This window comes from Theropithecus gelada, chromosome 3 (genome assembly GCF_003255815.1).
Source record: "Theropithecus gelada isolate Dixy chromosome 3, Tgel_1.0, whole genome shotgun sequence".
NCBI lineage: Eukaryota > Metazoa > Chordata > Mammalia > Primates > Cercopithecidae > Theropithecus > Theropithecus gelada.
Window position 1 is genome coordinate 176,817,652 of NC_037670.1, and position 26,724 is coordinate 176,844,375.

The 26,724-nt window shown below is 40.6% G+C and overlaps 1 protein-coding gene across 9 annotated transcripts in view; it reads left to right on the top strand.

Annotated features, from left to right (window-relative positions):
• The window catches only part of ACTR3B (ARP3 actin related protein 3 homolog B), a 98,183-nt gene that overhangs the window by 20,618 nt on the left and 50,841 nt on the right, over positions 1 to 26,724 (top strand). For 4 of the 9 annotated variants that reach the window (XM_025380459.1, XM_025380455.1, XM_025380456.1 and 1 more), the window contains exons 2-4: positions 2,973 to 3,028; positions 24,415 to 24,539; positions 26,110 to 26,220. In XM_025380459.1, coding sequence (XP_025236244.1) covers positions 26,149 to 26,220 — 72 coding nt within the window. In that variant the 5' untranslated portion in view covers positions 2,973 to 3,028; positions 24,415 to 24,539; positions 26,110 to 26,148. The remainder of the gene's footprint in view (positions 1 to 2,972; positions 3,029 to 24,414; positions 24,540 to 26,109; positions 26,221 to 26,724) is intronic. The other 5 variants (XM_025380462.1, XM_025380458.1, XM_025380463.1 and 2 more) reach the window with 3 other exon arrangements.

Sequence of the window (26,724 nt, forward strand, 5' to 3'; positions counted from 1 at the left end):
AATGCCAGCACTTTGGGAGGCCGAGGCAGGCGAATCACAAGGTCAGGAGTTTGAGACCAGCCTGGCCAACATGGTGAAACCCCATCTCTACTAAAAACACAAAAATTAGCCAGGCGTGGTGGCAGATGCCTGTAATTCCAGCTGCTCAGGAGGCTGAGGCAGGAGAATCGCTTGAAACAGGAAGGCGGAGGTTGCGGTGAGCCAAGATCATACCACCACACTCCAGCCTGGGCAAAAGAGCAAAACTCTGTCTCAAAAAAAAAAAAAAAAATTATTTTCCTCAGTCATGAAAATCATCATTGGCTTAATGTCATTGATACTTAAGGTACCCGTGTGACCCTGACACAGAGGCCTCCTTCCAAGATGATACTGTCTAAAAGAACGATGTGGCTCCAGAATCTGAATGTTCCAGCAGCTGCTTAGTTGAATTTTAGAGCTGTGGGCCTAACAGCGTTCAAGTCTGTTTTTGTAGTCTGACATTTTCCTGCTGTGGGCCGTAGTTACGATTTCAGGGTACAAAACTTTGGGATGGAAATGAGGCATAGTTGTTGAAGGCCTATCAGGTATCTACTAGATCTACCATTTGTTTCATACATTTCATTCTCACCACTATACAAATTAAACTGTCCATGGTGTACAGTGGAAAGAATGAATGCTATCACTTGGGACCCAGAACACATTGCTTGTTTTTTTCAACTTTTCAGATTTTTTTTTTTTTTTTTTTTGAGACAGGGTCTTGCTGTCACCCAGGCTAGAGGGCAGTGGTGCAGTCATAGTTCACTGCAACCCCGAACTCCTGGGCTTAAGGGGTCCTCTTGCCTCAGTCTATCATCCCCATTTTACAGTAACTGACATACAGATAGGTAAAGTAACTTGCCCGAACATACATATTTGGCAAATAGTGGGGCTGGAATTTGAACTCAGTATGGTGACAAAGTGCAAAATATGAAGATGATATAACAGCCTCAAACTTAGCACCTAATTTTAATAAATGTTAACATTTTACCATATTAGTTTCAGTGATTTTTTTTTTTTTTCTTTTTCTGAAACCCATTACACATAGGCCACTGCTTCTGCTTAAGTAGGAAATTGTAGGAGATGTGATTTTTTTCTGGTTCCATCAGATTCTTTTTCTGACTTTCAGCATCCTTCTTGCAAATATTGGTCCTTCCCCTAGCAGTCTGACAATGATTACCTTTTTTATAACTGGTGAGAATACATTGAGCAGTTATTTCTGGAGTATTTGCCATGTGCCAGGCACTGTGCTGGGGGTGTAGATATAACTATGAGAAAGGACCCTGTTCTGGGCAGCGTGTGGAACTCACAGTCTAACAGTGTGGGAAGTTGGATTTATTTAAGCATAAGGTGCATCATTTTTGTAGGAAGGAGCTGATGTAGCTTGTTAAAGACACAGATTTGATGATTTTAGTGATTTCTGGTCTGCTTGTTGGATTCTGTAGGCATCTTTAGCCTTGGGTTAGTAATTCACTTATTTATATGTATTTTCTGGAATATAATTCCAGATGTTAAAATTGGGAAGGATCTGGAATTCTAAAGGTCAGGCTCTGTTGCCTCCATTCTGGGTGGGCTCTCGGTTGGCTCTGAACTCCACCTTGTAGCCGGAACCCTGGAGTGGAGTTGTTGTGGGTCCACTTGGCCTCGTACTCTGTTTGCAGCTCTTGAGTTGTGGAACTGGAGAGGGCTTCACATGGTCTTACCTCCAGAAGCTCCTTGTAGGGCCTGAGGAGTCTCAGGACTTGGCATTGCCCTGGCTCCTGTGGCTTGAAGACCTCAGATCCTGTGGAAGTTCAGCAGTCGTATGTGATTTGAGGGGAACTGACTTTTTTTTTTTTTTTTTTGGTCTCTTATCCATTCACTGTGTGTTCAAAAATAGTAAAATTAGCATATGGTAAAATATATTTAAAAATTGTAAAATTAATTTATTAGAATTTGGAAGTATTACCAGATCAAAAATTTAATATCAAGCATCTTGAAATAATTTTTAAGTAGAATGAATGAATAAAGTTAGTTTCAACACTGCTAGTATTAGCTAGCATTATTACAGAATGACGGCTTGGTTGTCCAGACGTTACTGTTAATTAGAGTAATCCTAATAAGAAGGGAAGCGCTGATGAGTCTTCTCAATTTACTTACCGCTTTTCAACTTTATTTCCAGCAGATGGTTCTGAGTGGTGTTTTTTTTTTTTTCCACCACCCCCCCTTTTATATTTAGGAGATTAGCAAGTGCTTTTGGAACAGATAGTAGTATTTTGGCATTTGTTTTAGTTAAGACTTTTGGAATCTATCATGCAGTGTCTTGACAGAAAATGGGCTCCTTCTGAAATGAGATGATAAAGAGATGCTCTTGTCAGATGATTCTCAGGAGACGGCAGTAGCTGTTTCTTAGACATATGCCATGACATTTTAAGAAAATTATATAATCATTTTCTAACCGCCGCCCCCCACCCCGCAAAGTTCAGGAAGTTTGTATGAAAGTTCTAGGAAGTAACTATACTTCTTAGAGAGCCAGCGTTGGAATTAGCCTGCATATGTAGATTGGAGTTCTTTTTCTGCAGTTCACTAGTGTGGGCAGTTTAATCAACTTCTCAGCACCTCCCTTTTCTCATTTGCAAAACAGGGATAATTTCTACTTTCTTCACAGGGTTTCTGTAAAGATAGAGTGTAAAAGCACTTTTAAAGTTATTAGGGATGCATAAATGTAATTTATATGTTAGTATATATGTTTTTTTTTTCTACTAGAAACAAGCAGAATATTTTAAGTTTTTGCAAAACTGCTTTCTTTGAAATTAGTGTTTGATTCTCAGTAATCACAAGTTTTTTCTTTTTTAATTTCAAGGAGTATTCTGAGGCTTGATATTTTAGGACTTGGAGAGCTTATAATGAAAGACGTTAATCCAATATAGACGAGAGTATTATTATCTAAACATGTGTTGATGACTTTGTGCTTTTAGGTATACCAAGCTTGGCTACGCAGGCAACACTGAGCCCCAGTTCATTATTCCTTCATGTAAGTAAAGCTCTATCCTTGGGTTTATAAAGGTTTGTGTTTCTCAGAATTGTTCTAAGTGTTCTGATTCTGTTTTTCAAGGCATATTAATGTACTTATGTACTTACCATCTTCTTTTAGAAGACCGTTCTGGTTACCCACAACTTTCTAGTCCTTTTGTTCCATTCTGATAAAGCCCTTGTCACTGTCATTGGAATCTCAGCTTGGGTGGCCAGCAGGTCCGTTTATTCAGTTATAAATGCCTGAACTGCCTAGAAAAAGTGTATCTGGTCGTTAAGGTTAATTTGTAATTTTAAGTACATACAATCTGTTAGCTTAGTAACTTAATGGACTGAATATCTCCTGTACTACACTATTCACTCTATTGAAAGATTTTTTTTTTTTTTTTTTTGGTGGAAATGATAGGCCTGGTGACTGTTTTTATTGTGTTCAGTAGTGTTCTATTTTTGTTTAAGTTTTAATCAGTAGAGAATAAGTTTAACAGAAGTGTCCTTGCAGTTTGGCATGGGGCGTTCTACTCACTCACTGTTTCCTGTAGGAGTCTTCCCGAGGTTAGTCAGTTGTTAAAGGATGGGATTCTCGGCTGGGCATGGTGGCTCACGCCTGTAATCCTGGCACTTTGGGAGGCTGAGGCGGGTGGATCACCTGAGGTCAGGAGTTCGAAACCAGCCTGGCCAACATGGTGGAACCCTGTCTCTACCAAAAATACAAAAATTAGCTGGGTGTGGTGGCGGGCACCTGTAATCCCAGCTACTCGGGAGGCTGAGGCGGAGAATCACTTGAACCTGGTGGGTGGAGGTTGCAGTGAGCCGTAATTGTGCCACTGCACTCCAGCCTGGGTGACAAGAGTGAAACTCTGTCTCAAAAAAAAAAAAAAGGGATAGAATTCTCTGGAACTAACTATATTTCAGGTTATTATTTGGAAACAGTTTGCTGAAGAGTAGGATGTATTCATCAAGCGTAAGTGAAATTCTGTTTTCTACATGTGGCTTTCATAAGATAAGTTGTGATTTTAGAAATCGTAAGTTTTTAGGGGGCTATGATGTTGTAATAACAGGCTTTGCGAAGAGTGAGGAACTTGGAGAGGGAAAAAACAGCTGGAGAGAAGGTGCTTGATTCGTGTTTATTCAGGGTAGGGCTAAAGCGGTGTTTGGTGAATGTGGGTATTCACATCACTAGAAAGTGGACTCCAGATTCTTTGGAAACATTTAAGTAACCTCATTCCAGTTCCTTGCTTGCTGAAAAACTGGCCATGAATGTGATTTTCTAGATGTAAACGTGCTGCCGTGAATGGGTTATCGTGATGACAGGCGTGATTGGTCTGCTGTGTCCTCATTTTGAATTCGTAAATGAGTGTCTTAGTGTGCTTGGGCTGCCATAACAAAATACTAAAGACTGGGGAAATTAATGTTACCATAGTCTGGAGGTTGGAAGTCCAAGATCAAGGTGCTGTCAGGGTTGGTTTCCGGTGAGGCCTCTCCACAGCCTGCAGAGGGCCGCCTTCTTTCTCTCTGTGTCATCCCATGGTCTCATCTCCGTGTCAGTGTGTGGGGTTGCTGGGGACCTCGCTGGTGTCTCTTTCTCTTCTAATAAGGCCACCACTCTTATTGATGGGGACCCCACATTTACCCTAACCGCCTCCCTAAAAGTTTCATCTCCAAATGCAGTCACATTGAGGGTTAGGGCTTCAGCATAGTGAATTCTGTGGGGACATGGTTCAGTCCATGACAATTGGTATTCTGTAGGATGAATCAGTCTTTTGTGAATTTCATTAATGTGAATGCCCCAGAACCCGATCATTCCATGCTGAGTTGATAAATTGAACTTCCTGACTTTTCAAAGCAGAAGATTAGATTTTAACCTTGTTAAGTGCAACAGCTATAAAAGGCTGACCTTGCACCTTTTGCTTTAATGTGTTGCCATTTAAAGCTGTCGGTAGCATTCAGTTGGCTGCCCCGTTTAACCTGTCGTCATTAATAGAGACGGGAAGCGAAGACAGTTATTATCAGGATTTCATTCACTGTCAAAAAGCAGGAGAGCTCTCAGACTGCGGCTGTCAGAACCTTAGCAGTCGCAGAAGCCGGGAGGATAATACAAATGTCAAAGAGGTGGGAGTAAAAGAACAGTTACTTTGTTGGGCTGAGTTTGTTGCGAGAGATGGAGGCCCCAGGAATCAAGGTTAGAAGATGTTCGGGCAGAAGTGAGGATACTGAGATGTGGAAGTGAGGGCCTGGGTCACTGTGGACAGTTAGCCTGCTGCATGTCTTGGGACTGGGAGTGGAACCGTTTTGTGCAAGTGTGTGGATGTGTGGTGAGTGCTGGAGCAAGACTTTCTCTGCTGGGCATGGAGGGGAGGCACTGTGGGGGTGTGGAGAAGCAGGGGTGCTGTGGGATGGTGGGGAGAGCGCCAGGAGGTGGAGATGACCTGTGGAGAAGGGCCGGGTGGCGAGGGACTTGCAAGTGTCCTCTTAAGGAATTCTGTTTTTGTTTTGCATACCAGGAATTTTCAGACTGTTTTTGAGGCTTCTCTCTGGGGCCTGGCCCACTGGACTAGAGAATCCTCAAGCCCTATCCTTGCCTCCAGGGGCATCTCTGCTTGTGTCTGTTTGTTGAAGCTTCTGTGCAGAATTTGGTTGCTTGAAGAAAGTTTTTCCCTACTTTTTCTGTTAAGTTGTTGGAGGATATCGGTGGTCCTGCCACAGCTTCAGGCAGAGAATGTGTGGTGATCAGAGAATGTGTGGTGTAGAAAGAGGCTGGAGGAGGAGCAGCGAGGGGCTAAGAGAAAGGGCACACATTTTGGAAATTCGATATGGGAAGAGTTCAGGTGTGAGAAAGTTTAAGACCCAGGGAAGAGAGTTAGGCTGCAGATAGAAAGTATAATAACGGGCGCCGTGGATCATGCCTGTAATCCTAACTTTGGGAGGCCAAGGTGGGCGAATCACCTGAGGTCAGGGATTCGAGACCAGCCTGGCCAAAATGGCGACACTCCATCTGTACTAAAAATACAAAAATTAACTCTGCATGGTGGCGGGTGCCTGTAACCCCAACTACTCGGGAGGCTGAGGCAGGAGACTCTCTTGAACCCGGGAGGTGGAGGTTGCAGTGAGCCGAGATTGAGCCACTGCACTCTAGCCTTGGGGGACAGAGTGAGGCTGTGTCTCAAAATAAAAAAACAAAAAAAACAACAAAAACCACACACGCACACACACACACGCACACACACACACTCCATGCCATGAACTCACCACCGAGGAGGAACACATCAGCATTACTGCGTATTTCATCTCTGTATCAGAGTAAATGAATAAATAATACATTATAGGTCGAGTATCAGCCCCTTCTTCTTTCCCTCTTTCTTATAGGTCGAGTATCAGCCCCCTCCTCTTTCCCTCTTTCCTCTGGTGGATATTTTCTGATTCTATTTCTATTCAATTTTTATCTGTATATAACATGTACAAATATACATTGTTTTGTGAGTTCAAACGTTTCCAAAATGGTATCACACTGTAACTAACTTTCTCCGTGGTCTTTAAAAAGAAAAACCCTCAATATTATGTTTTTATCATGTATCAGTTCTGATACATACAGATGTACATCAGAGTTCTAACGTGAATATACAACAATTTTTTTCCTTTTGGGTATTTTTCACATTTCTCTGTTATATAAAATGGTGCGGTAAAAATCTCCTTATGCATATCTGCTAGTTTCCTGAGAGGAAAGAATCAGAAATTGAATTGTTTTGTCACAGAGTGTACACCCCTTCATCCTTAGGCAACACCTTATTAGGTATTGCCACATTGCTCCTGCAGGAGGCTGTCCTGATGTATATCCCATCGGCAGTGTGTGAGAGTTTCTGCTTCATTCACACATCTTTGATAATTGATATTGTTTGACTTACATTTTGGTCAGTCTAATGAATGTAAAACGATGGCTCATTCAAAAAATTTCTGTTTCTCAGATTACTGGTAAGGTTCAGCACCTTTCATTGCCTGTTCATATCTTTGCCCATTTTTCTATTGCATTTTTAAATGGAATTACAGGAACTCTTTGTAGAGGTTAAATATGAACTTTCTGCAGACACTTTTTTATTCTAGGACATTTTAAAAAATTATCTTTTATCATCTGGAAATTTAAAATTTTGATATAGTAATACTTTTCAGTCTTTTTCTTTTATAAATTGTTTCTATTTAAAAAATGCATTTCTACTCCAAAGTCATAAAGACTTTCTATATTTTTTCTAAGAAAATTTTAAGTTAACTTCTGAGTATGGTATGAAGGAGATAGGTAATTTTGTTTTCCATGTGGAAGGCTGGTTGCCCCAGCACTATTTATTAAAAAGTGTGTTCCCATTTGGCATACCTCCTTGATCATATTGAGGTTCCATTTATGCTTGGGAATATTTTCGGTGTCTTTATTTTGTTTCATTGATGTATTTATCTGTGTTCCATACTCACAGTGTTAAATACTATTACTTTATCATATTTTAATCTAGTGGATTCAATTCCTACTCATTTTTTTTCTCAGAATAGCTTTGGCTCTTTAGAATCAGCTTAAGTTCCATGAAAATTATAATGGGGTTTTGATTATTATTATTTTTATTTTTTTGAGATGGAGTTTCGCTCTTGTTGTGCAGGCTGGAGTGCAATGGTGTGATCTTACCTCACTGCAACCTCCACCTCCTAGGTTCAAACGATTCTCCTGTCTCAGCCACCCGAGTAGCTGGGATTACAGGTGTGATCCCAGCTAATTTTTGTATTTTTAGTAGAGATGGGGTTTCACCACGTTTGCCAGGCTGGTCTGGAACTTCTGACCTCATGATCCTCCTGCCTCGGCCTCCTACAGTGCTGGGATTACAGGCGTGAGCCACTACGCCCAGCCTTGATTATTATTTATAGTTTTTTTTTTTTTGTTTTTTGTTTTTTTTTTTTTTGGAGACGGAGTTTCTCTCTTGTTGTCCAGGCTGGAGTGCAGTGGCATGATCTCGGCTCACTGCAACCTCCCCCTCCTGGGTTCAAGTGATTCTCCTGCCTCAGCCTCCCCAGTAGCTGGCATTACAGGCATGCACCACCACGCCCGGCTAATTTTGTATTTTTAGTAGGAATGGGGTTTCTCCATGTTGGTCAAGCTGGTCTCCATCTCCCGAGCTCAGGTGATCCACTGGCCTTGGCCTCCCAAAGTGCTGGGATTACAGTTGTGAGCCACTGTGCCTGGCCTATTATTTATAGATTAATTGGGGAAAAATTTGACATCAAATTTGACTTTTGTGGATTGGAATTGAGTATTCCTACCCTTGAAGATGGTATATGTGTTTTATTGTTTATTTATGTCTCTTGTGTTTTTCAGTAATGTTCTAATGTTCTAAAGTTTTTTTTTTTTTTTTTTTTTTTTTGAGATGGAGTCTCGTTCTGTTGCCCAGGCTGGAGAGCAGTGGCACAATCTCGGCTCACTGCAACATCCACCTCCCAGGTTGAAATGATTCCCCTGCCTCAGCCTCCCGAGTAGCTGGGACTTCAGGTGCACACCACCATGCCTGGCTAATTTTTTTTAGTAGAAACGGGGTTTCACTATGTTGGCCAGGCTGGTCTTGAACTCCTGACCTTGTGATCTGCCCATCTCAACTTCCTAACGTGCTGGGATTACAGGTGTGAGCCACTGTGCCCGGTCTTAAAGTATTCTTTAAAAAGCTCTTACAGGATGGGTGCAGTGGTTCACGCCTGTAATCCCAGCACTTTGGGAGGGCTAAGGTGGGTGGATCACTTGAGGCCAGGAGTTAGAGACCAGCGCAGCCAACATGGTGAAACCTTGTCTCTACTAAAAAATACAAAAATTAGCGTGGTGGCACACACCTGTAATCGCAGCTACTTGGAAGGCTGAGGTATGAGAATCGCTTGAGCCTGGGAGGTGGAGGTTGCAGTGAGCTGCAATTGTGCCACTGCACTCCAGCCTGGGCAGCAGAGCCAGATGCTGTCTTAAAACAGCAGCAGCAACAACAACAACAAAAAAGCCCTTACAGGCTTACACAGAGGGCTGGACACAGTGGCTCACGCCTGTAATTGTAGCACTTTGATAGGCCGAGGTGGGAGGATTGCTTGAGCCCAGGAGTTTGAGACCAGCCTTGGCAGCATAGTGAGACCTTGTCTCTACCAGAAATAAAAATAAATTGGCTACATGTAGTGACACTCATCTGTGGTCCCAGCTACTTGGGAGGCTGAGGTGAGGGGATTGCTTGAGCCCAGGAGATTGAGGCTGCAGTGAGTTGTGACTGCCCTGCTGCGCTCCTGCCTGGGTGACATAGTGAGACCTTGTCTCAAAAACAAGCAAAACCCCAAAACAACTCTTTACATAGTTTTTGCTAGCTTTATTTTTAGGTACCTTTATGTTTTTGTTGCTGTCATCAAAATACTTTAAAAATTATATTTTCTAATTATTGCCAGCATATGGGAATGCTACTGAGGTTTGTAAGTTTTTTTTTTTTTTTTTTAAATCCAACAACCTTTATTGACCTCTCTTATTTGTTTTAATAGTCTGCAGATTCTTTAAAGTTTTCTATGCAGACTATTGTATTGCCTTCAAATAGTGGTTATTTTGTATCTTCCAATTCTAATACTTTGTGTTTCTTTTCTTGATCTTGCTGTGTTGACTAGAGCTTCTATTAAAAAAATAATCAGGACTGGAGACAGCAGGTGCTTTTTGACTTTCTGACTTTAAAGAGAATGAGATTTTATTATAGTACTCTACTAGTGATTACTGTAGGTTTTTGCAGAAATGCTTTTTCAGATTAAAACAGTGCTCTTCTATTCCTAGTTTACCCCGAGGGTTTTTTTTTAAGAATTAAAAAAAATCATGAATGACAGTGAGTATTGACATGTAGTCAAGGCTTTTCTGTTATTGAGATGATCATGTGGTTTTGGACATTTGTGCTTTTTTTTTTTTTTGAGACACTGACTGGAGTGTAGTGACATGGTCATGACTCACTGCAGCCTTGACTTCCCAGGTTCAAGAGATCCTCCCACCTCAGCCTCCCAAGTAGCTGGGACCACACGTGGGAGCCATCATGTCTGGCTAATTTTTAAATTTTTCATGGAGATGGAGTCTCATTATATTGCCTATGCTGGTCTTGAACTTCCTGGGCTCACGCAATCCTCTCACTTTGGTCTCTTAGAGTGCTGAAATTATAGGTGTGAGCCACCCCACCTACTCTTAATAGGAGGAATTATTTTAATACGTTTTCAAATATCGAACAGTTATTTCTTTTCTTTTTTTTTCTTTTTGTAAAGATGGGGTCTCTCTTTGTTGCCCAGGCTGGTCTCAAACTCCTGGCCTCAAGTGATCCTCCTGCCTCAGCCTCCCAGAGCACTGGGATTATAGGAGTGAGCCACCGTGTCCAGCTTGAACAATTATTTCATTTTTGGGATAAATCCTACTAGGTTATGAAATATGAAGTACATGCTGAACTGTAATTGCAAATATTTATTTGAGAACTTTGCGTCAATATTCAAAAGTGAGATTGGACTGCAATTTTGATTTCTTGTTTTTGTCTGGTCGTGTATCAGGATTATATGGGCTTCATAAAATGAGTTTGTTAGCTTTCTTTTTTTATTCTCTGGAACAGTTTGAATAAGATAGGAATTGTTTATTCCTTCAGGCTTTAGTAAAAATATATAACAGTCTTTTGAGAAATATGCTGGATTAAAAAAATGACTCTTGTCGTGTCTCTCAACTGTTGTAGCAAATGTTCTGAAGTATCTGTGTCTTAAGTCCTTAGATACACTCTTCTTGATGACCTTCCTTAGATTGCCCTCAGATGACTTTTTTGGCATTTAGGAAAGTAGTCACGTCTTTTGTTGGTTATCCACGTCCTGTAATCCTATACCCAAACAATTTTTTTTTTTTAACTGCAGAGCTTGTTAAAAAAAAGAACTGTTCTGTTTGTTTGTTTGTTTGTTTGAGACAGAGTCTTGCTGTGTCGCTCAGGCTGGAGTACAGTGGCACCATCTCAGCTCACTGCAACCTTCACCTCCTGGGTTCAAGCAATTCTGCCTCAGCCTCCCAAGTAGCTGGGATTACAGACGTGTGCCACCATGCACGGCTGATTTTTGTAGTTTTAATAGAGACAGGGTTTCACAGTGTTGCCCAGTCTGGTCTTGAACTCCTGGCCTCAAGCTGTCCGCCCGCCTCAGTCTCTCAAAGTGATAACAGGCATGAGCCACTGCGCTGGCCCATTGTTCTTTATTATTAAGTTTAATCTTGTTAGTTTTGATTCATCATTACAGCTGAAGTGTTTTATTTTCTAGTTTAAGTCATTTATAAACTCTGTCTTTAAAATATTTTATTTTGAAATAATTATAAATTAATAGGAAGTTGCAAAGATAGTTTAGAGAGATCCTGTGTACACTTTTCCTATTTTTCCCCGAAGGTTGCATCTTACAAATTGTAGTGCAATATTATAACCAGAAGTGAGACCCTGTCTCGAAAAAACAAAAGCAGACCAGCCCCAGGAAATGGACGTTGGTACAATGTGTGTGTATAGTTGTATGTCATTGTAATTCTATCTGTAGATTCCTTGAACTACCACTGTAATCAAGTTACAGAATTATTTTTCTCACTACCAAGATCTCTGTGGTGCTATTCCTATATAATTACACTTACTTCTTTCCCTCCACTATTCCTAACCACTGCTCTATTTCCATCTCTATAATTTTATCATCTCCATAATATATGTTTCTCAATAGATTAATATTTAAACTGACGGTGGTATATCATATACTAAATACTACTCAGCAGTAATGCTACTACTCATACAGTGTGTGCCTGTTTTTTTTTGAGACAGAATCTCGCTCTGTTGCCCAGGCTGGAGTGTAGTGGTGCGATCTTGGCTCACTGTGACTTCTGCCTCCTGGGTTCAAGCAATTCTCCTGCCTCAGCCTCCTGAGTAGCTGGAATTACAGGTGCCCGCCACCGCGCCCGGCTAATTTTTGTATTTTTAGTAGAGATGAATTTTCACCATGTTGGCCAGGCTGGTCTCGAACTTCTGACCTCAAGTGATCCACCTGCCTCGGCCTTCCAAAGTGCTGGGATTACAGGTGTGAGACACCGTGCCCGGTCACTATTTTTTATTTAGCTGATCAGTAAGTGTGTTATGATTTCTCATCATTTTCAGTTCCCTAATGGCTAGTGATGTCAAACATCTTTTCATGTGTTTATTTGCCACCTGAATGTCATCTTCCTTGAAATGCCTTTTCATGTATTTTGTTCATTTTTAAATTTGACTATTTATATTTTTACTGTTGTGTTTTGAGGGTTCTTTATTTTTACTTTTATTTTAAAATTTGTATTTTTTAGAAACAGGGTGTCTCTCTGTTGTCCATGCTGGAGTGCAGTGGCGCAATTGCAGCTCATTGCAGCCTTGAACTCCTGGGCTCAGGTGATTCTCCTGCCTCAGCCTCCTGAGTAACTGGGACTACAGGTGTGCACCACCACACCTGGCTAATTTTTAAATTTTTTTTTTTTTTTTTTTTTTTGAGACGGAGTCTCGCTCTGTCGCCCAGGCTGGAGTGCAGTGGCCAGATCTCAGCTCACTGCAAGCTCTGCCTCCCGGGTTCACGCCATTCTCCTGCCTCAGCCTCCAGAGTAGCTGGGACTACAGGCGCCCGCCACCTCGCCCGGCTAGTTTTTTGTATTTTTTAGTAGAGACGAGGTTTCACCGGGTTAGCCAGATGGTCTCGATCTCCTGACCTTGTGATCCGCCCGTCTCGGCCTCCCAAAGTGCTGGGATTACAGGCTTGAGCCACCGCGCCCGGCCTAATTTTTAAATTTTTAAAGTTTTGTAGAGATGATATCTCACTATGAGTTGTTTATATATACCAGATATAAGTCCATTGGTCAAATGCATGGTTTATAATAATTTCTTCCAGTCAGGAGCTTGGTTTTTTACCTTCACAGAGTTTTTCACAAAGTTTTTATTTTTGATGAACTAGCTTTTTTGATTCATTGATTTTCTCAGATTTCCTGTTTGAAATATCAGTGATTTCTCCTGTTATCTTCATCATTTCATTCCTTTTGCTCGTCTTGTGTTTATTTTGCTTTTCTTTTTCTAGATTCTTAAGGTGGGGTGGGGTCATAGATTATTAGTTTGAGACTCTTCTTTTCTCATATAAGCATTTAGTGCTAAAATTTTCTGTATTAGCATTTTGTTAGCTGTGACATTCCTCCCAATTTTGATATGTTTTCATTTCATCCTGTTAATGTATTTTTTAGATTCTCTGAAACTTCCTCTTTGACTATGGACTTTTACAACTGTGTTTTTAAATTTCCAAATATGTAGGAGATTTTCTCATTATTATTTGTTACTGATTTCTGGGTTAATTTTATTGTAGTCAGAAAATACACTCTGTATGACTTAAATTCTTTTATATTTGTTGAGGTTTGTTTTATGGTCCAGCATAAGGTTTCCTTTGGTATAAGCTGCATGGGCACTTGAAAGCAATGTGATTTCTCTTCTTGTTTGGCAGAGTGTTCTATAAAAATGTCAGTCAGAGCCTGTAGGTTGATGGCATTATTGAATTATTTGATATTCTTGCTTATTTTCTGTGTACTTGTTCTATTAAGTGTTGAGAAAGAGACATTGAAGTTTACAATTATAATTGTGGATTCGTATATTTTTTTCCCCATCAGTTTTTGCTTCACGTATTTTGCAGCTCTGTTTTTTTGTGCATACCCATTTAGGATTTCTGTGTCTTCTTGATGGATTGACTCTTTATCATATATAATGTCCCTGTCTATAAGTGGTAATTTTCTTTGCTTGAAAGACTACTTTTTCTTATAGCAGAATAGCTGCTTGTGCTTTCTTTTGATTAATGTTTGTGTGGAATATCTTTTTTCATCTTTCTACTTTCAACCTACTTATATCATTACATTTGAAGAGAGTTTCTTGTAGACAGCAGAGTTCTGTTTTATTTTTTAATGCACTCTGCCAGTATCTATTTTTAATTGGTATATTTAGACCATTTATAGTTATTGTAATTATTAATGCTTTTCTGTTTATTCCTTTTGTTTTTTGTTTTTCTGTTTTGTTTTGCCTAACTTCTATGGATTATTTGTACATTTTTTTTTAGAATTGCATTTCCATTTATCTATAGTTTTTTTTTGGAAACAGAGTCTTGCTCTGTTGCCCAGTGGCGCGATCTCAGTTCCCTGCAACCTCTGGCTTCTGGGTTCAAGCTATTCTCGTGCTCCAGCCTCCCAAGTAGCTGGGATTACAGGCATGTGCCACCACTCCCAGCTAATTTATATATATATTTTTAGTAGAGACAGAGGTTTGCCATGTTGGCCAGGCTGGTCTCGAACTGCTGAACTTAAGTGATCTGCTTGCCTTGGCCTCCCAAAATCCTGGGATTACAGGTGTGAGCCATTGTGCCTGGCCTGTCTATTGTGTTTTTGCATACATCTCGTTGTATAGTTTTTTAAGTGGTTGTTCCAGTTGTTATAATTAAAGAAATATATATTTTCCCCCTTAGTCTACTGGTATCAACATTTTACCAGTTGGAATGAAATGTAGAAACCCTACCTCCCTGTAGGTCCCTTTACTCCCATTTCATTTCTTTTCTTTTCCTTTCCTTTTCCTTTTCCTTTTCCTTTTCCTTTCCTTTCCTTTCCTTCTCCCTTCCCTTACCCCTTCCCTTCCCCTTTCCCTTCCCCCTTCCTTTCCCTTCCCTTCTTTTTTTTTGAGATGGAGTCTCACTCTGTCTCCCAGGCTGGAGTGCGGTGACATGAGCTTGGCTCACTGCAACCTCCGCCTCCCGGGTTCAAGCTATTCTCCTGCCTCAGCCTCCCGAGTAGCTGGGATTACAGGTGCCCACCACACCCAGCTGATTTTTGTATTTTTAGTAGAGATATGGTTTCACCATGTTGGCTAGGTTGGTCTCGAACTCCTGACCTCAGGTGATCCCCTTGCCTCAGCCTCCCAAAGTGCTGGGATTACAGGCGTGAACCACCATGCCTCCCCCCCAATTCTAACGTAATTGTCTTAAATCTTTCCTTGAGGCCGGGCGCGGTGGCTCAAGCCTGTAATCCCAGCACTTTGGGAGGCCGAGACGGGCGGATCGCGAGGTCAGGAGATCGAGACCATCCTGGCTAACACGGTGAAACCCCGTCTCTACTAAAAAAAAATACAAAAAACTAGCCGGGCGAGGTGGCGGGCGCCTGTAGTCCCAGCTACTCGGGAGGCTGAGGCAGGAGAATGGCGTAAACCCGGGAGGCGGAGCTTGCAGTGAGCTGAGATCCGGCCACTATGCTCCAGCCTGGGGGACAGAGCGAGACTCCGTCTCAAAAAAAAAAAAAAAAAAAAAAAAAATCTTTCCTTGATATACATTGAATCTCATGAGATTCACATCAGTTATAATTTTTGCTTCAACTGCCAGACATAATTTAGAAAACTCAAGAGGAGAAGGAAAATAATTCTCCACATTTTTGCTCTTTCCATTGTTCTTTTTTCTTGATGTACCCAAATTCCTTCTTTTATCATTTCTTTTCTCTTTAGAGAACTTCCTTTAGCCATTCTTTTTAATATTTATTTATTTTTTCATAATAAAAAAACATAGGCTGGGCACGGTGGCTTATGCCTATAATCCCAGCACTTTTGAGAGGCAGAGGTGGGCGGGTCACAAGGTCAAGAGATTGAGACCATCCTGGCCAACATGGTGAAACTCTGTCTCTACTAAAAATACAAAAATTAGCTGGGCATGGTGGTGTGCACCTGTAGTCCCAGCTACTCGGGAGGCTGAGGCAGGAAAATTGCTTGAACCCAGGTAGTGGAGGTTGCAGTGAGCCGAGATTGCACCACTGCACTCCAGCCTTTGTGACAGAGCGAGACTCCGTCTCAAAAACAACAACAACAACAAAACAAAAAAACCCAAAAATCATGGACTGCCTGAACATCCCAAGCCATTCTTTTGAAGTAGGAATGCTGTTGACAAATTGTGTCAGTTTTATTTCAATAGAAAGTCTTGATTTGCTCTTTATTCTTAGGGGATATTTTTGCTGAACACAGAATTCTGGATGGACAGTTCTTTCAGCACAAAAATGTTGTGGCACCTTTTTTTGTGTGTATGTCATGATTTCTGATGAGAAATGTCCTTGGAAGCTGAATTTTTTTCTTTTTTTGGTCTTTAGTTTTTTAGAAGTTTGAGTATAATGTGTTTTGGAATGGATTTTGTTTTGTTTTGTTTTGGGTTATCTTATTTGGGGTTTGTTAAGTACTGAATCTATTAGTTTATTTCTTTTTCTTCTTCCCTTTTTTTTTTCTTGCCAAATTTGGCAGTTTTAGCCATTATTTCTTTGCATCCCTTCTGGTCCTGCCTTCTTTCTTTTTTCCTTCTGGGAATTGTAATCCATGAATGCTGAATCTTTTCTTATATATCCCAGATGTCCCTGAGGCTCTGGGCTCTGGTTTTTTTTTTTTTTTTTTCCTTCTTCCAGTCTATTTTCTCTCTTTTGTTTGGACTGGTTAATTTCTGTTATTCTGTCTTCAAGTTCAGTGTTTCTTTCCTCTGTCCTTTTCTTTTGTTGAGGCCATCTCTTAAGATTTTTATTTCAGTTATTGTGATTTTTAATTCTGTAATTTCCATATGGTTTTGTCTTTATATCTTGTTTCTTTGCTGTGGCTTTGTATTTGCTTGCTGAGACTTCCTTTTATTTTCCATTTGTTTCAAGAGTCAAGAGTATTTGAGACTGCTCATTGAGGCATTTTGTGATGGCTCCTAAAATCCTTGTTTGATAAGTATAATGTCTGTATTATCTCGGTGGCATTGTCTATTCATTGTCTTTTCTCTTTTCAGTTGAGATGTTACTGGTTTTTGCCATGGTAAGAGTTTTAAAATGGAAACCTAGGTACTTTGGGTATTATGTTATGAGGTTCTTATTTTAATTTTGTGTTTTAGCAAGTCTTTTCTGACACTACTCCAGCAGGGGAATGGGGATACCACTTCATTATTGCCAGTTTGGGAGTCAAAGTTGAGGTTCTTCTTTTGGCCTTTGTTGACAGTCACTTGGGGAGGAGTTCTGTGTTACTGCTGGGTTGGGATGGACTGTGGTATGTTGTAGTGTGCTAGAGATAGCTTGGGTGACATAGAATATTTAGACAGATTTCTTCATTGTGTTCATAATGGGCCACATCTTGGTTTCCATAGGTATAGACAAAATATTTGGAATATAAGTATATATTGGAATATAAGCTCTATATACTTTTATTCTCTTGCATGGATACAGTTGCTTCCTGTATAGTAGTTAAAAGAAGTATACTTTGTGTGTGTGTATGTGTTTTAATTTATTTTTGTTTTTATTATTTTTGATTATTATTAGTTTTTTTTTTTTTTTGAGACAGAGTCTGGCTCTGTCGCTCAGGCTGGAGTGCAGTGGCGCGATCTCGGCTCACTGCAAGCTCCGCCTCCCGGGTTCACGTCATTCTCCTGCCTCAGCCTCCTGAGTAGCTGGGACTACAGGCGCCCGCCACCGTGCCCGGCTAATTTTTTGTATTTTTAGTAGAGACGGGGTTTCACCGTGGTCTCGATCTCCTGACCTTGTGATCCGCCCGTCTATTATTAGTTTTTAGACGGAGTCTTGCTCTGTTTCCAGGCTGGAGTGCAGTGGTGTGATCTCGGCTCACTGCAGCCTCAGCCTCCCGGGTTCAAGCAATTCTCCTGTGTCAGCCTCCCGAGTAGCTGGGACTACAGGTGCGCACCACCATGCCCAGCTAATTTTTGTATTTTTGGTAGAGTTGGGGTTTCACCATGTTGGCCAGGATGGTCTCAATCCCTTGACCTTGTGATCCGCCTGCCTCGGCCTCCCAAAGTGTTGGGATTACAGGCGTGAGCCACGGCACACGACTGTCTCTTTACAATATTTTATATTGACTTGACAGTTTAATTCTGACTTCACACACAATTAAGTTTGATGTTGCCCAGAGGATACGATCTGTCACTTGTATTGGCACTTTGGCCAGTGGCCCTTTGGAATACCAAACTTGTGCATCAGATGGTTCTGTGTGGTGCCAGTGTGCCACTGAATGGTGTGGTCAGAGATGGGTGTTACCTGTTTCTGCAGATCATTGCAGTTGTCATGACCCACCAGACTTTTCTAGCCCATGTTCAGCCCAAGGTCTCCGATGTCCTCTTTGCTTCTCATTCTCAGCCTCAGTGTTTCCACTTCACTCTTACTTTCTTCAGTTCTGCTTAAGTTCTGTCCTTTAGTTTTGTGCCACTGTTTATAACTTGATATCTTCGAGACTTTAAATGTGGCAGTGAGTTGGAATGAGAAAAGGAGGTGGGGAAAGTGATTTCTGCCCTGTGTCTTTTTCTTTTCACCTTTTTATCCTGTTACTTCAAGATGCCTTTCTGATAAAGTCTTCAGTTTCACTCTTTTTTTTTTGTTTTTTTGAGACGGAGTCTCACTCTGTCACCCAGGCTGGAGTACAATGGCATGATCTCAGCTCACTGCAACCTCTGCCGCCTGAGTTCAAGCAATTCTCCTGCCTTAGCCTCCCGAGTAGCCGGGATTACAGGCATGTGCCACCACGCCCAGCTAAGTTTTGTAATTTTTTTTTTTATTGGAATATAAGTATATATTGGAATATAAGCTCTATATACTTTTATTCTCTTGCGTGGATACAGTTGCTTCTTGTGTAGTAGTTAAAAGAAGTACACTTTGTGTGTGTGTGTGTGTTTTAATTTATTTTTATTTTTATTATTTTTGATTATTATTAGTTTTTAGACGGAGTCTTGCTCTGTTTCCAGGCTAGAGTGCAGTGGTGCGATCTCGGCTCACTGCAGCCTCAGCCACAGTTTCACTGTGTTGGCCAGGGTGGTCTCGAATTCTTGACCTCAAGTGATCCACCCACCTTGGCCTCCCAAAGTGTTGGGATTACAGGCGTGAGCCACGTTCCCGGCCTCAAATTCACTCTTACAGCTGTGTTGTTATTCATTTGTAGTAAATTGGGGATTCCAGATAATCTACTTTTAGAAATAATTGTGTATGTTTACTAATTTGTCTTGGAACAAAATATAAATTTCTAGCTAGCTTAGTAGCTCTCTGAGAAAATTCTACAGCCTGACTTACCTTGAAAACTTTTCATATGGAAATGAGGCGTTAAGGGTAAATGATTTTGAGAGGTAACAGAGTAAATACTTCAGCTCATAAACAAAAGATTAGGTTTTACTTTTATTTTGTTTGTTAGCTTCTTTTTAATAGTTGAAAAACCAATATACCCAGTAGAAGCAGCAAAAGTCACCAATAGCTCTACCATCCATGGTTAACCAGTATTAATCTTTTGTCTGGGCGTCTTATATACATTAAACACACACGTGCAACTCTGTGTATTTACTGAAGTGGAGTCATACTGTGAATATTCTAAAAGGCAACTTAGTAGCTCTTGTTTTTTTTTTTTTTTGAGACCGTGTCTTGTTCTGTCGCCCTGGCTGCAGTGCAGTGATGTGATCTCAGCTCACTGCAACCTCCACCTCCCACGTTCACGTGATTCTCGTGCCTCAGCCTCCCAAGTAGCTGGGATTATAGGTGCCCGCCACCATGCCTGGCTAATTTTTGTATTTTTAAGTAGGGATGGGGTTTTACCATGTTGGTCAGGCTGGTCTTGAACTCCTGACCTCAGGTGATCTACCCGCCTTGGCCTCCTAAAGTGCTGGGATTACAGGTGTGAGCCACTGCGCCCAGCCTTAGTAGCTCTTTCTAAGGATTTGATATAATTTATTTACCTGATCTCTGATTTCAGGTCAGTTAACTTTCCCCCTTCAATTTGTTGCTATTATTAGTTCTACAAAGAGTATTGTTGTATATATACCTTTATTTACTCAATGATTATTTCTTTAGAAGAATTTCTAGAAGTGGAATTGTTGGATAAACATAATATTTTTCTCAGTTCTTCTCTGGAATGGTTGTATCTGGGTACCTGTTCAGTGTTCAGCCAGTCACAAATTTGGTCTCCAATTTAGTATAGATAATATTGTTTATTGAGTACTATTCTCTTTTTTTTTTTTTTGAGATGGAGTCTTGCTCTGTTGCCTGGGTTGGAGTGTAGTGGCTGGATCTCAGCTCACTGAAAGCTCCTACTCCCGGGTTTACGCCATTCTCCTGCCTCAGCCTCCCAAGTAGCTGGGACTATAGGCGCCTGCCACCTCGCCTGGCTAGTTTTTTGTATTTTTTAGTAGAGACAGGGTTTCACTGTGTTAGCCAGGATGGTCTCGATCTCCTGACCTCGTGATCCGCCCATCTCGGCCTCCCAAAGTGCTGGGATTGCAGGCTTGAGCCACCGCACTTGGCCTATTGAGTACTATTCTATAGCACAGTCTCTGCTAAACACTTTATAAACATTGTTCCATTTAATTCTCACCACTCTGATAGGTAGTAGTATATGCATTTTAGAGGAGAGAGCACTGAGGGTTAATAATAACTTTTCTCAAGTCAGCTAACTAGTAAGTGCTCAAACCTAGGTTTTCATCCCTTCAAAGTCTGTGTGCTCATTCATGAAGTAGCTGTATGGAAAAATTAACTTGCCTGGACTGTTTGAAGAAATTAGTTCATATCAGAAACTTTTTGTTTGTTTGTTTGTTTTGTTTGTGACAGGGTCTGGCTCTGTTACCCAGGCTGGAGTGTGGTGGTGTGATCATGACTCACTGCTTCCTCAATTTCCCAATCCCCTTGTCTCAGGCTCCCAAGTAACTGGGACTCCCGGCTAGTTTTTGTATTGTTTTTGTAGAGACAGGTTTTCACCACGTTGCCCAGACTGCTCTCAAACTCCCAGGCTTAAGCAATCTGCCTGTCTCTGCCGCCCAAAGTGCTGGGATTACAGGTGTGAGCCACTGTGCCCAGCCTAGAAACATTATTTACTCTCTCCTGAAATTCAGTCACAAGGATTTAAAAAAAATTTTTGATTAAAAACAGTTTTAAAAAGTTTAAACTTTTTTGATATAGGATCTCTCTCTGTAGCTCAGGCTGGAGTGCAGTGGCGCAATCATAGCTGACCACAGCCTCAACCTCCTGGGCTCAAGTGATCCTCCCGAGTAGCTGGGACTACAGGCATGTGTGCCATTGTGCCTGGCTAATTTTTTAGCTTTTTAAGAGATGGGGTCTTGCTGTGTTGCCCAGGCTGTTCTGAAACTCCTGAGCTCAAGCGATCCTCCTGCTTTAGCCTCCTGAGTCTCTGGGATTACATGCATGAGCGATGAGCCACCACAGCTGGCTCTGATTTTAATTTTTTAAATTGACAGATAACATTGTGTGTTTTTATCATATATAAAATGATGTTTTGAGGTATATATACATTGTAAAATGGTTAAATCTAGCTAGTTAACAAATGCATTACCTCATATAGTCATCATTTTTGTGGTGATAACGTATAACATGTACTCTACATTTTTTTTTTTTTAAGAATGCAATATATCATCATTAACTGTTGTCACCTTGTTGTATGCTGTATCTCTTGTAATTTATTTCTCCTATCTAACTGTAGTTACATGTTTTTTGACCAACATCTCCCTGTCCTTCCCATCCCCGAACAGCCTCAGACCCTGGTAGCCACCATTCTACAGTCTGCCTCTATGAGGTCAACTTTTTAAGATCCCGTGTATAAATGAGACCATGTGATATTTGTCTTTCTGTGCCTGGCTTATTTTAATTAACATAACCCTGCAGGTTCATCCATGTTGTGGGCAGATGGCAGAATTTCCTTTTTCTTTAAATGGCTGAATAGTTTTCCAGTGTTTATAAAGCCACATTTGCTTTATCTGTTCATCTGTTAATGGACACTTAGATTGATTCCAGATCTTGATTATTGTGAATAGTGCTACGGTAAAAATGGGAGTGCAGATAGCTCTTCAACATACTGATTTCATTTCCTTTGGATATATGCCCAGTAGTGGGATTGTTGGATCATATGGTAGTTCTATTTTTAATTGTTTGAGGAGCCTCTATACTGTTTTCCATGATGGCTCGACTGATTTGCATTCCCACCTATAGTGTATAAAGGTTCTCTTTTTGTCACATCATCACCAACACTTACTATCTTTTGCTTTTTTGATAAATGCCATTCTCAGTGGGGTGAGGTGATTGATACTGTGGGTTTGATTTGCATTTCCCCGATGGTTAGTGATGTTGAACATTTTTTCATATACTCGTTGGCCATTTGTATGTCTTCTTTTGAGAAATGTCCATTGAGGTCTCTTGCTCATTTTTCACTTGGGTTATTTGTTTTTTTATTGCTGTTTTGAGTTCTTTATATATTTCAATTATTAATCTTTTGTCAGGTAGATAGTTTGCAAATAGTTTCTCCCATTCTATAGATTGTCTCTTCACTTTGTTGTTTGTTTTCTTTGCTGTGCAGAAGATTTTTAGTTTGATGTAGTCCCAGTTATCTGTTTTATTACCTGTGCTCTTGAGGTCTTGTCCAAAAAAAATCCTTGCCCAGACTAAAGTCATAAAGCATTTTCCCATTTTCTTCTAATAGTTCCACAGTTTCAGGTCTTACATTGAAGTCTTTAATCCATTTTGAGTTAATTTTTGTGTATGGTTGAGAGATAAGCATTCATTTTCATTCTTCTGCATGTGGATATCCAGTTTCCCCAGTAACATTTACACTTTACCCATTGTGTAAAATCAGTTGAGTATAAATACATGGATTCATTTCTGGCTGTTTTTTCCACTGGTTTATATGTCTGTTTTTATACCAGTACCATGCTGTTTTGATTACTGTAGCTTTGTAGTGTACTCTGAAGTCAGGTAGTGTGATCCTTCCAGCTTTGTTCTTTTTGCTTAAGATTCCCTTGACTATTTGGGGTCTCTTGTGGTTCCATGTGAACTTAGGATTATTTTTTCTATTTCTGTGAAGGATGCCATTGGTATTTTGATAAGGACTGTACTGATTCTGTACATCACTTGGGTAGTAAGTCACAAAGATTTTGATGTTTTAATTTGGAGAAATTTTATCTAGCACTTGTATTTGTATAGCTAGGAGAGTTGTACTTTCATCTGAAATACATTAAGGATAGTGAGATGCCATTAGTGTATTTATGGAATTAGGTTTATGTTAGAATTATTTAGGTATAGTTTGACCATTTTTCAAACCCACAATAACTATTTTAGTGGAGTAAAATGTTAATTTAACAAATATTTCTCTAATGCCTATTCTGATAGTCAGCAGCCTGCTTAGGTGCAAATCCTGTCTGTGTCTCTTAGAAGCTGTGTGACCTTGATAGATTGTTAAGTTTCTGTTTCTGTAAAATGCAGATAATAGTACCTGTCTCATAAGCTGTTGTGAGGATTAAATAAAGTAGTGTGCAAAAGGAAACACTTAGCAGAGTGTTCAATAAATGTAAACTTTTAGTTATTGATATCTGAGCCTCCCACTGCAGAAACAGTGAAAGGTGGGTGTTATTTGACGTTAAGGAATCTACAGTTTGGTAGACTGATCTTAAACAATTGTAATTCATCCTGAAAAATGCCTTAATGCAGGTATAAAAGGGCCAGTGGAAGCATCAAACACATGTGCAGAACTGCAGGTTGTCAAGGAAGCCTTCAAGGGAAGAGATGGTGTTGATGTCAAGACCTGATGGATGAAAATATCTCATGGGAGAGCTCAAGAGTATGACCAGGAGTTAGGAATTTCAATGGAAAATGGAATCTTTGTGATGCCCTCCACATTTCATTAGATGTTAAATTCTAGAGTGAAGTTTGATATGATTATTAACTACTAAGTATATTCCCAAATATTTAAGGTTAAGATCTTACTAAAATAATGAATTATAAAGCCATTAATATTTGGAATTTTTAGGTAATAGTTATTTGATTATGGTACTTTTTTTTGGCTACAGATATTAACCAGTAACATTCTAATTTATCATTTTAATGGGAAGTCGTGGCTTTTTTTCTCCCTGTAACAATACTAAAAATACATTTTAAGGTTATGTGATGTAGAGTTTTATGAGACATTATTTTTCTGTTTACTCTCCTGTATTGTACAGAATTTTGTCCCCTTCTATATTGTATTTTAAATTTGGAACCTACTGATGTATAGGCATTTCACTTACTATCTTGAGGGATTTTTCCAGATAAAACAGAAATTTAGTAATGTAGCTTCTGTCAGTATAAAAGCAGAGCAGCTCATTTCCTTTGTACCATTCTGAAAATCATACCAGAATAGAATAGCTTGTTTCTGTATTATTTTATGTACTCATTGACATTGTCTTTTTTGTGAGCATCCTTCACCCCACATGGAACCCTAACAATGAAAATTTACTTGTGTGTATATAGGGATATTATCCCTTTTGATCATTTAAATAGATATGGATAGTGATAGAAATCTGTGTGTGTGTGTTTTTTTTAAGGTATTGCCATCAGAGAGTCGGCAAAGGTAGTTGACCAAGCCCAAAGGAGAGTGTTGAGGGGAGTTGATGACCTTGACTTTTTCATAGGAGATGAAGCCATCGATAAACCTACATATGCTACAAAGGTAAATGTCCGACGGGTGTTTGCTTCTCTAAGTGTAGAGCAGTAGGATGAGTAATGCAAAATGGTCATCTAGAAGTTGTATTTGTGAGTTGTGGAATGTGTTTCTATTATGTTTGAATAGAGGTGGTGGTGGTGGTTGGTTTTTGAATGGGGGTGATTTTGATTGGAGAATTAAGGGAATTAACAGATCCCTGGAATGCAGAATAGACTCAGGAAACACCAGGTCACACATGAAAGCAAGATCCCCCCTCTGGAAAATTGTTGACAGGTTGACTAACCTGTCAGTTGAGGGAAAATTGCAGATTGGTTAATTAAAAAGAAACACTAACATTATTTAAGCAGACTTTTTTTTTTTTTTTGAGACGGTGTCTCGCTGTGTCGCCCAGGCTGGAGTGCAGTGGCCGGATCTCAGCTCACTGCAAGCTCCGCCTCCCGGGTTTACGCCATTCTCCTGCCTCAGCCTCCCAAGTAGCTGGGACTACAGGCGCCGCCACCTCGCCCGGCTAGTTTTTTGTATTTTTTTTAGTAGAGACGGGGTTTCACTGTGTTAGCCATGATGGTCTCGATCTCCTGACCTCGTGATCCACCCGTCTCAGCCTCCCAAAGTGCTGGGATTACAGGCTTGAGCCACCGCGCCCAGCCTAAGCAGACTTTTTTTTAAAGCTCCAGATCCAGTTGTATGATAATTAGCTGCAGTATTCTATCTGTTCCTCATTGTTTTTTTTTGTTGTTGTTTTTTTAGAGATAGGTCTTACTCTGTCACCCAGACTGGAGTGCTCTGATGCCATCTTGGCTCACTGCAGCCTCGACCTCCTGAGCTCAAGCAATCCTTTCTCCTCAACTTCTCAAGTAGATGGGACTACAGGCACGCATCACCATGCCTGGCTGATTTTTTAAATTTTTTGTAGAGACTGTCTTGCTATGTTGCCCAGGCTGGTCTCGAACTCCTGGGCTCGAGTGAGCCTCCTGCCTTGGCCTCCCGAAGTGTTGGATTAGAGGCGTGAGCCACTGTGCCTGGCCTGTCTCCCTGTCATTGTTAAGGTGATTCTTTGTTTGTAGAAATGAGTGGAGGAGAATATGAACAATAATATAACTTAATCTTTTTTTTTCAAATGCTGTTGTTTCTTTTTTTTTTTTTTTTTTTTTTTTGAGACGGAGTCTCACTGTGTCTCCCAGGCTGGAGTGCAGTGGCGCGATCTCGGCTCACTGCAAGCTCCGCCCCCCGGGTTCACGCCATTCTCCCGCCTCAGCCTCCCAAGTAGCTGGGACTACAGGCGCCCGCTACCGCGCCCGGCTAGTTTTTTGTATTTTTAGTAGAGACGGGGTTTCACCATGTTAGCCAGGATAGTCTCGATCTCCTGACCTTGTGATCCACCCGCCTCGGCCTCCCAAAGTGCTGGGATTACAGGCTTGAGCCACTGCGCCCGGCCTGTTTCTTTACAAGAATTAAAAACTACAATGAGAAGGAGACCTTTATTCTGTAATAACACAGTTTCTTCTGTGCCACTGTTAAACTGCTGCTCTTATTGTCATGAACTGAGGCTTGACAACTCTGGTTTCTCTTCCTCCAGTGGCCAATACGACATGGAATCATTGAAGACTGGGATCTTATGGAAAGGTTCATGGAGCAAGTGGTTTTTAAATATCTTCGAGCTGAACCTGAGGACCATTATTTTTTAATGGTGAGTAACTGGAACTAAGAGGAATATATTCCTGTAAGTTCCAAATTGCTTAGATTTTAAACTGAAGATATTCTTTTCTAGGGCGTTTTAAATTTCTTCTAAAGATATGTGCATGAATCAGGCTGCTTTTTTGAAAATACTGGAAAGCTCAATAAAAATGTTCAGAACAAAAGGGGCTTGTTAGCTCACCAAACAGGAAGCCCAAGTGAGGCAGCTCTGGGGCGTTGTTTTAGCAGCTCAGTGATGGAATTGCACATGCAACCTAGGGCACAGCTTGAGCTCTTCTGTTTGTTCCCTTTGGGTCCCAGCGTGGCTGCCAAATTCCCAGATCACCTCTTTGGACATTTCCATACAGAGATAGAAGATTTTCCTTTCACTTTTTAAGAATTTAGAGACCCTTTCCCAGAAACCTTCCCAGCAGATTTGCCCCATCTGCCTATGCCTAACCTGGTTAGAGCAGTAGGAATGGATTTACTGTGACTGGTTTAGATTCATGAAGACTTT